Raw genomic sequence first — 11,337 nt, 5'->3', positions numbered from 1 at the left:
AAAAACAATGAAAGAAAGCAAAACCTGAACTCTCTATTCATCTAAAGCATCTTCTCTTGCTCTCTTGATTCTGGGTCACCTTGTTTCCTAATACCAGTGTACTTTATGCATATGTGTGTGTTATTAAATGGAATTTTCCCAGGATAGCTGAGTGAAAATTTGACTTGAGAAGTCACATTATATCAGTCAGACAAAGAACACTTTGTTCTGAGCCAGCACGCACTGCTCTCCCTCTCTTTTTGTTGAGCTCTGTATTAATGAGTTTTATTTCCATACTGGTCATTATCTGAACTTTTGAAGTAACAGAATGTAACAGAATCCTGTTTATTTCACAAGACCCACCCAGTCGTATGAAAAAAAGAATGGGAGGAGGACTAGGGGGGAGGGGCATTAGAGAGTAAGAAAGTACAACTACAGTCTCTCTGCTGCGTTGCTCCAGAGGAAGTACATAATAATATTTCCTCTATAGCTCTGTGATCTTCTGTAGCAGTTGTGACCTTTATCATCCCTTTACTCATCATCCTACGTCTGTCTGCGCTCAGTTGGTTTCACTGTAGTTCTTCCAGTCTCGCTCCAGACTAGGAAGCTCGAGGAAAGAGGGCGTTTACTCCCCCTCATTTTGGATGGAAATTCACAAGTAAGTCTGATTTTTCACATCTGTAGTTATATAATGAACAGCTGTTGCCAGTGTGTTGGAAGTTCAGTCATGGTGAAGGGTGTGAATGTTGATTATCAAGCTGTTTTTTTTTTTTTTTTTTCCACCGCTGTAAAAACACTTCTGTCAGAAATGTGTATTCAAGTGTACCCATGGTGTTTTCAAGCCTTATCCATTGTCCATACAAAACAGGGCGAGGCACAACGTCAATACTGTGGTGGATTAAAGTGCCTCATCTGTTTGTGGGTAATGTTTCTCTAATTGATTTACTGTAGAATGGATTCATGATGAGACACAGGAAGGCTTGCAGAGACTGTCAGGGCCTATTTACTCTGGGTAACAGACAACAGACATTATCTATAGTATCATAATACACCACTGCAGCTGTACAGTTCCGGCTCTAGATTATTAACACAAATCTCTTTAAAACTCTTTTGGCCTCTCCCACTAACCAAATGACTGTTACGGTAAACTGCTGCCACTCACTGCTTCCTGACGCCTTGGACCAAGAGCTACTGAAGTAATACAACAGTTTGACATTTTTAGTTACATCGTTTTCCCTAGTGCTGGAAGGTTACTATTTTCTCAAGTACTTTGCTTGAACATACTACAAGGAGTTTTTAACTGGTCATGAAACAGTCTTAACTTAATACTGATGCCTCTGTATGACCTACATAAGAAAATGAGAGCATCATCAGGAAGAGAAGCTTTCTTTATGGTTATTATGGTTATACATGAATGCTCGGATTCTGACCAACTGGTTCGGAAAAATCATAAAATGTAATCTATCTTTTATGGTGGAGTGTTAAGGATGAACATAGGAGTGTCACAGCCTTAGTAAAGAAGCTGCTCTGTAGTCTTGTTTTAAGGCACTAAAATAAAGTTACTTTGTTTCATCATCATTGTGTTATAGTTTTACACAATTAATCTGATGTAGTCAGACAGAGATAAATTCCCACATTGCCTGCATCTTGCAAACAGCTGTAATTGCAAAAGAGTTACACATAAATCCACAAGTTTACTCAAGGTAAGGGTGTGTTTCGTGTAGTTGCCGGTCACTACTTCTGTGATAGGGAAGTCGGCCAAGGAGAGTTAACTTCACACTAATAAAACTTTATAACATTAACTCATCGGTGAACATAGTGCCTGAGTCATGTCAGATAGATCAGTGTTTCAGACAGAATCAGACTTTGTGGCGGTGGCTGTCCAGCTGGGGTGCCATAGGGCGTGAGACGGCTAACTTCCGGTTTAGCGCCCAGCTAACTTGAATGGGGATAAAATGTAATCGGGCAACTCTTCTAGACTCTCCAAATTTTATTGGACTGAATTGCTCAAATTACGAGTCATTTCGCGGAGGTTGTGCAGCTTTTATTACTGTTTTACAGACGCGTCTTTCACAACGTTGCATCACATGACGATGTAATTACACGGCTTGGCCACGACAAAAGCTCTTTGTGCAAGCTTGATTTCTACAATGAGGCCAGCCGTCTTCTTTGCAGAGGAAGTTACGGTCAAGCCAACTGCGTTAAATAGTCCTCCTCCTCTTCTTCGTTGGTTTTACCGGTGGATTAAAAACCTCACCGCCATCCACTGTATTGGAGTATATAACATCATGTTATTCACTGACGGGTGCGCTGTCTTGAGTGAGTTAGAATGGGATGCGCGGCTTCAAAAACAGAAAATCATTATGTGGCGGCCAATGTTGATATTGTGGCGGACCGCCACAAATAACTTAATGTGTGGGAAACACTGTAGATTTTCATAAGCAATGGTGAGTGTTTAATGGTGTTCACCACCAGCTAAGTGAGTTTGACCGTAGGATCACACAGTGTTTATTATTCACACACACACAGTAATTATCTGCTCCGAACAGCCAGATTACTTTACTGTACATTAGCAGTAAGCTAATGTTAATGAGGACATGCTGTTTGTATGTTTAAATTCAGGTCAACCCTCACAAATCTCAGCACTCACCAGAGACTCCAGTTCTCACTCTTCTTTCCACCGCTTGTCTCTGTAATGTTTTCATGAAGTAAAGTGTATTTCCCCTCCAGGTCCAGTCAGCAGTCAATATCACACTACAGAAACACCCAACAGTGGAGGTCATCTCTGCAGATTGCTGCTTCAGTCAGGTCGATAAACAGGAGTGAAGATAAAATCCACTTTTTAATCCCATAGTTTAAAAAAATCATTGCTGGGCTCCCATCGATAAACAGCTCTGGATCTGCCAAGATAAATTTATTAATTTATTTGCATGACATTGAAGAATTCACGTTTCCATAGCCACACCTTAACTTAACTACAGAGTATTACTGATATGACTAGGACATTTACTTTTCGAATTTTGGTCTTATTACTTCAACTTAATTCTTTAAAATCTATATTTTTTCACCATAAAAATGCGTAAGATGACAATAGCTGTGTTCGAAATCGCCCCCTATCACGGATGTAGTGCACTATATAGTGTGTTCGCCATTTTGTAGTGTTGTTCGAATTCTCCGTGGCTGATTTCATCCACTATATAGTGGACGACAAAATACCCACAATGCACCGCAAAATTGAGTGACCAAGCGATGTACACTACATTGTGCTCCCGTATCCCACAATGCAATGCTGTCGTGGTTTGTGAGGGGAGAAGAAGAACACAACTTTTTTCGTAAGAAAGTAGCCGATAGCTTACGAGCTAAATAGCTACTGACAACTAACGTTAATTCGCACGCGCTAGGTATGTTACAGCTTGTGCACAACCCTGAGCATTTACAGCTCATGACGAGGACACAAAACAGTAGCTGACAATACCAAACTCACACACTATTGATATTTCAACAGTTTATTGACCAAGAAACACAACCGACATGAAGAATCACACCTTTATACCATCAGGTTTGCTTACATGATGCTCGTCGCGCCCACTTACATCACATGAGTATCTGGCGCATCTGCTGATGTAACCACGTTCAGAACATTACCCATGTAGTGTCCGAATTCTCCTCCCGTCGTACCCTACATCGTGTACATGATTTAGCGCACTATATTATATACACGATGTAGGGGATAGGGAGTGAGTGAATGAGTGGATGATTTCGAACACAGCTATTGTCTAACAAATGTAGGAAGGAGTCGCTCATACTCATGAACGTACTGAGAGTTATCACCTGAATCTGCAGCTCCCCTCAGCCTTACAGAGTCTTAGGGTGCACTCATCCGCACCGTGCTCATACACGTTTGACCCCCAAAGTCCAGTTTGTTTGACTAGTGTGAGCTTTCCGTACGCTTCAGCGCTTTTTACAAGGCTCGACAATACACACGATTTACATTTAAAACACATTTAAGACAAATTTAAAACACACAAAAGGGGACTGTCAATACAGCAACTGATTTTAACGTACAGTATCTATTTGATATCGCTCTGGCTGGTTCTTGCAGAGGGAATGAAAGATTTCTTGAAGATGCTCTTTCGAGCCAGTGGGACTTTGTACCATTTGTACCGTGGTGGAGGGGGTGAGAAGGGTCCTCTGTGATCAGGATGGCTTTCCCGATCACTAACAAGTTGTACAGTTCAGATACAGGAGGGATGATGTGGCCACATTACACTCACCTGCTGTCAGCATTGTTTCTATGTCTTTGGCAACAGCTAACGAATGTCACAGATGTTTGGTTATAAAAGAGGATGTGCAACCCTGTGGTTAGAGGGTGTAGACGGAAAAAGCGAAGCTATTTCAACGTTTCAAGGTCTTGGTGGTTGAATTGTTCACTTCCAATTGTGCATGAGTTTTATCACTAAATCTGAGCAGTCTAAAACAGTCTAATCTGATACCAAATATCATTTTGTAGATGTTAGTCATTGAAAATGTATATGAAGTGACGGTGTACTGTTCTTAGCGATCAAACCTATGAGACTATGCATCAAATGGTCGATGAATCCATGAATCCAAAAATGTCTTTGTCTGGGGTTGGTATTTAACAAAAGCATACACTTTCACTAGCTCTGTCACATAGCTATCCTTATGTGATGCAATAGCAGAAGTGTTCACTTACTGTTATCAGTTGTGGCAGGATGACATTACACTGAAATGAAATTGATATGCAAGAAACGAAACGGCACTGTAAAGCTAACCATAATGAATGAAGGGGCCTTTATGCTTTCAAACGGGATGTTTTGCAGATGCTTTAGGCTAAAACCCTTTACAACCTATAAGATTATGTCAAACATACATTGTAAACAAGCTTGTAACAATGCTGTTTCTTATATTTACAGTAAAATTCTAACCAATGTATGTACTGAATTAAACCAGTTGATCATCTTAAAAAATGAATTGTGTACTTTTCTCATATTCAGTAACGATTTCTGAAGATGGAAAAAGGATACCCACCACAGGAGGCAGCTCCACCATACCCTGGGCCACCCATGAACTATGGTGGTGCTCCTCAGCCAGCCATGTACCCTCAGCCAGGGATGTACCCTCCGCCTGGCGTCTCCCCTGGAGGACCTCCACCTGCTGGATATCAGGGAGGTCTGTGTCTGCCTGGGTTAAAGATGATACTTTTCAGTTGTCATTGTAGTCATTGTAACCATGACAGGGGATAGTGCTTCTGATGCCTAGCAGCACTACGTCACACATCTCTCAGTTAAAATTTGCAAATGGATCTTTCTTTTTAAGTCATCCTTTGTATACTGCAGATGTGTAAGAAACATAACCATGCACATGGTCCAATCAAAATCAACAAGTTTAAAATAAATAAGATAATCAATACTGCATTTGTATGTATTTTCTACAAAGGTATTTATGTTATGGTAGGTGATGATAAAAATATCTGCTCTGAACTGCCATTTCCTGTTTGGTAAAGTGTCTGTTTCATCTGCCAGGTCCTCCTTTAGCTGTTCCCACCACAACAGGTGAGGCTACTACACACACATTTACACCCTGGACATTGTTTCACTCATTCGGAGACCCAGTGGAGATATCCAGGGCCAGCTCCTCAGCGTTTTCACTTATCTTAAAGGGGACCTATTATACATTTTTTCCCCTTTTCGTTAGTATGTTATATAGGTTCTTAAAAATTAAAAAAGCCCAAAGTATGCACCAATGGGATCTCCTCTCTCTCACAGAAAACACTGCTCCTGAAGTGCCTGAAACGCCTTTTCATAGCCTCCACTTTCATTTTTGACTTTTGACATCACACTACGTCACCATGTCAAACATTGTATAATGTATAAATGTTTATCTACATTCATGGTAAAAGTGAAGCTTACTGGAAGCTGAAAACACAACAGAGCTGACCTAAGACATGTTGTGCAGTGGTGGCTCAGGCGTGTGTGAGCTGACCAATCAGAGCAGGCTGGGTATTCGGGAGGAGGGGCCTTAAAGAGACAGACTAAAACAGAGCGTTTCAGACAGTGCTGCTGTGTGAGAGCACTGGTGTGTTTTTATGCAGTGAAGCTATTCTTGTAGTAACCTAAAATAAGATTATGAGCCTGAAAATTAGCATAATGTCTCCTTTAACTTTTATTTTAATTTATTTTATATGAATATTTTATTCCTTAGTGTCTTGCTTTGGCTTTTTGCCCTCTCTCTTACCTGTACTCCTTATTCTGTGTGGGAATTAGTAAAGGTGTATCTCATCTTTATCTCAACTTACATACAATACATATATCTGTACGGATGGTAAACGTATTTCTGTTCCAGTGTGTGGAATGAGAAGCACTGCTGCTGCACAGTGGTACAAAGTCAGTGGGTGAACTCCTCTGTCTCCTACCAAAGTGATCTGAAGAATAGCCCATTTGTAGCCTCTGTGCATAACAATAAGCTACTGTTCACTGTTTGTTCCTGTGGTGGGCGGACACATTATTTGGGACAGGATTCTTATCACAGGTATAATAATTCTTCACATGTGAATTCAACATGTAAAAAAAGGTACATCACACTTATATAGCTTGTATGAACTACTGGCTTCACACATATAGGATGTGTTGTAATTCTCACATTTACGTTGATTTCAATTTTGGTTTTGTTTTAGTTTAAACTGTCTGCCTGCCAATGAGAACAGCACGAGCTGAGCTGAGCTTCAAAGTGCTTTTTGTTTGGATTTCTCAGTAGCTTGAATTACCGGATGGGGACCATATAAACACAGAAACGTTGGACTTTCTCCTCATCATATCACAGTTGTTGTACTACTAGCAGCCTCTGCTGGTCTTGTTAAGTCAGTGCAGTCAACACATTTTACCCTTAAATCTGACAATGGCAAATCAACAGCAGTGGAGGAAGTATTCAGATCCAACGCCACACTATCACCAGTGCTAATACCACACTGTGGAAAAACTCAACTCATAAGTAGAAGTTAACATTACTGCTGCATTCATGTGTGTGTTGCATTTTACTGCTGTGGATGTTTGAGCTAATGCAACTACTTTATATACTGCTGGGTTGATTAAGTTACTGTCAGATAAATATAGTGAAGTGAAAAGTATAAATATCTATACAATATTTATCTGATTAGCAGATAAGAAGTGTAGCAGTATAGAATTATATATAAGTTGCACTTGTACTTACTTGCATTCCAGGAGACACTAGACACATCCTTTACTTTATGTGTTGTGCGTTTCTCGTCCTCAGTGACTCACGTGGTCGTAACACCTGCACTACATGACATCCCAGGACGAACTGTGTGTCCCCAGTGCCAGCAGACAGTGGTCACCAAGACAGAGCACACAGCGGGCCTGATGACCTGGGCCATCTGTGCTGGACTCGCCATCTTTGGGTAAAAACAACTTTTCGGTTAGACAATTTCTGCATGTCTAGTTCCTGGTAGAGAAAGTGAAATTTAGGAGGTAAATTTTAAAATATAAATTTGACACCACAGAGTAAAAGTACAAAAAAATCCTGTTTTACTAACTACCATAAATTCACTTTGTTTCCTTTTACAGGTGTTTTCTTTGCTGTTGCATCCCGTTCTGCATTGATTCCTGTCAAGACGTTGAGCATCGCTGTCCGAACTGCCACAGTGTCGTCTACATATACAAGCGACTGTGAAACGATCCTGACTGTGACTGAGGGGGAATAACTCCATGCTTATCTGTAGTCTTTTAATATCCTTACTTGCTCTACAACACTGCAATCTTTTGATACTAATCAAAATAATATAAACTGCACTTCACATGAGGCATTATATTACTGTGAGGCGTTATATTCAGTAATCATTGAAACATTTGTAATTCATTAAAGGAATGTAAACCAACAAACACACCAATAAACTATTTGATTGTCATTTTTAATGTTTTAGTTCAGTTCATGTGTTTTTTTCTTGACAAAAATGCAGTGCTGTTTTTTATACTCTCTCTGACTCTGCCATGGGTTTTTTTTTCACACTCTACACTCAAGATTTTGCTTTGATGAATTACCCAAAATTCACATGGCTTTACTACAGCACCCTCTTATGTTGGACGTAGGTCATGTTTTGCATGTCTGTGTTTACCTTTCAAATTTCACATTCGTAGTTTTGATGGTTTGGTGCAATAATGAGGACAATAATAAGATCCCAAGCACAAACTAGGTTTCAGTATCATTTGGCACTCAGACCCCCAAATTTTGTTGTTGATCCGCCAATATTTAGAAACTCTAAATCTAGTAACCCAGGGGTAGCTAGTTGACTGATTGATTGATTGATTGATTGAAATCTTTATTTCAAACATGTACATTTCTTTCATAAACAAATGAACCAACAAAAGAGTAGTGCATATGAAAACAGGCAATTCTAACGACATGTTCAAAAAGGAGTGGGAAGAAGTGTGAATTTATCTAATCCCACCCCCTCTCCATTAGTCTCTAGCTAATAATTCAGCATAGGCTCAGCCATTATCTTATATAGCTTATGTATCGATTTCTTTAGTCTTCTATCAACATGTACTATTCCGATAATTAATTATATATTTTTATATTTTATATAATAATTTAAGTATGTATTCTCCAGCATCCACTTACCCCTCACCATACATATCTACATTATATATACAAACATATTATATATATACATTGTGAAAATCATGTTTTCGTAAACATTTTTAAACCAGTTTGTGTTTGGACACTGCTTCAACTCCACATTCAATCTGTTTCATAGTTTTGCACCACAAATTGATACAGAAAAACTTCAATTTGAATGTCTTTGATTTTAAGAATAATGAATTAGTGTGATCCCGATATCCAACATTACGAACTAACCTTATAACTCTTTTTTGTAGTATAGAGAGTGATTGCGATGAACTTTTATATGTGTTGCCCCAAACCTCCACACAATAACGATAAAACCAGTGAACAGTAGAGAATATGGAGAGCTTTACTCAGTACTGAAATGCTTCTTGACATTTTGGATTGTGCATGATTTGTGTGAGCTTTCCAGCTGAGTCTGTCATCTGTTGTCAACTATCTGTATCTGTACTTCTGTAATTTACTTCTGTAATTTGTGAAGTGATGTCTATTCCCACTTCCGTACAGCAGCATGACTTTAGCTACTGGTTTGTCATCACAAGATGCAGATGTATGTTAGTGGTTTTGAAATCCCCTCAATGACCCTTTTCATGTATATTTCATTAAAGTCAGTAGACGTCTTGTTTTTACATTTATTAACAATATCTATAATTTCTTTCTCATCCACTGCTGTCAGAAACATAGATCTGGGATTCCTCTCTATATAATATTCATTAATTTCTGGATCAGGGATTTTTTCCCACCAAGTTTGGTCCAACAGTGTGTTATTTATAACCAAATATATCCTGCAAAATATAATATAATATAATTTATCAGCCATTATCTTGTGTATTATAGCTTATATATTGATTTATTTAGTCTTCTATAAACATGTTCTATTCCCATAATTAATTAAATATGTTTTTAGATTATATATAATAATTTAAGTATGTATTCTCCAGCATCCACTTACCCCTCACCATACACACACACACACACACACACACACACACACACACACACACACACACACACACATATATATATCAAACATTACGAACTAACCTTATAACTCTTTTCTGCAGTATAGAGAGTGATTGCAATGAACTTTGCATGTGTTGCCCCAAGCCTCCACACAATAACTTAAATACGATAAAACCAGTGAACAGTAGAGAATATGGAGAGCTTTGTGATCTAGAACATGCTTGGCTTTACTCAGTACTGAAATGCTTCTTGACACTTTGGATTGTACATGATTTATGTGACCTTTCCAGCTGATTCTGTCATCTGTTGTCACCCCAAGGAACTTATACTCATCAACTCTTTCAATGTTGACACCATCTATCTATTTGTATCTGTACTTCTGTAATTTAGGTCTGTAATTTGTGAAGTTATGTCTTTTCTCACTTCTGTACAGCAGCATGACTTTAGCTACTTTCATTTTGATGGTAAATTTACTGGATTCCTCTCTATGTAATATTCATTAATTTCTTCAGTTGTCACCGGTGGATCAGGGATTTTTTTCTGCCAAGTTTGGTCCAACAGTCACAAAAAAATTATTAAAGCTACGATAAAAGTCCTGAGACTGACAGGTAGTTAATACTAGTGGAGCTACTGTTTTTCTTTAATGTCCCTGCACATGCCAGTAAGTCTTAAAGGTGTTAAAATGGGCTGCATGGTCAAGAAAAGTGTGGACTTCCCACAGATGGCTATAACTGAATCTGCAAAAAGAAAATTAAGCAAAAGAGACTCTTTAAAAATAAGCCAAAGGTTAAGCCTCACTCAGTGTATGTCCACTGTTTACAGAGGATAGGAAGTTAGCTTTCTGATATGTTGTTTTCACAAACAATTGTAAAATTGTGAAGTCAAAATGCCATTAGTTTATTTTGAGTAATGTTCCACACATTTTATTTATTAGGTTTGATTTAACGTCTGTCCCTTTATTGTGTTTACACTTGGAAATAATTCAATTATATTTTTATTTACTTTAGTTTAAAATATTAAGGACAGGTCAACGAGTGTGACAATACCAAAATAGTTTCCAAGTTATGCTAACATTTGATATCCATGTAAAGTGGTGGAAATAACTGAGAACATTTACTCAAGTACTTAATTTACATAGATTTGTGCTATACTTTTACTTTTATGCTGTTTATACTTTACTCCACTTCAAAGTGAAATATTGTAGTTTCGACTTTACTGTATTTCCCTGAAAAGCTAAAGTTAACCTCCGGTCAACAGTGGCGTGGACTTCATGTAAGTCATATGATTGGCATCAAACTTAAAAGGAGACAATAGAAACTGAGAGCAGAAAAGTAGTCTATAAATACATTTCCACCCTCTCAACCTGCAGTGTCACTCCGCAGGAACCAGGGACCACATAAGAAAAGGTAAGAACTTTCTGTTATGTCTCTTCTCAGATATAATAGTAAAATATGTTCCTGTGATTGTGAAGCCGATGTTTCACTGATTTTATGTTTTCAGATTGATTTGAAAAAAGACATGTTTTATGTGCTGCATGCATTTACTCAAGTACTGAAGCTATGTAGAATTATCATATAATAATTTTATGCTGCTTTATGATTAATATAAAATGGAAAATATATTTTTAGTCCACTCTATTTACCTGACTGCTAAAATTACTGTAACTAGTAGTTTCAGAGTAAGATTTTATATAAAAACATCAGGGTGAGTTTATGAAAATAAAATATTTTGTTTCTG

At 38.2% G+C, this 11,337-nt stretch overlaps 1 protein-coding gene across 1 annotated transcript; it reads left to right on the top strand.

Annotated features, from left to right (window-relative positions):
* Positions 1–402: 402 nt before the first annotated feature.
* On the top strand, positions 403–9,272 carry LOC311268448 (lipopolysaccharide-induced tumor necrosis factor-alpha factor homolog). The gene is made up of 5 exons (XM_084372124.1): positions 403–637; positions 4,995–5,169; positions 5,523–5,552; positions 7,270–7,414; positions 7,581–9,272. The coding sequence occupies exons 2-5, from the start codon at positions 5,010–5,012 to the stop codon at positions 7,684–7,686; spliced, it is 441 nt and encodes a 146-aa protein (XP_084228250.1). The 5' UTR covers positions 403–637; positions 4,995–5,009; the 3' UTR covers positions 7,687–9,272.
* The last annotated feature ends 2,065 nt before the right edge of the window (positions 9,273–11,337 follow it).

The sequence above is a fragment of the Pagrus pagrus genome (genome assembly GCF_965226575.1).
Source record: "Pagrus pagrus genome assembly, chromosome: 13".
Taxonomy (NCBI): Eukaryota; Metazoa; Chordata; class Actinopteri; order Spariformes; family Sparidae; genus Pagrus; species Pagrus pagrus.
This window is presented reverse-complemented; position numbering and strand designations above follow the sequence as displayed.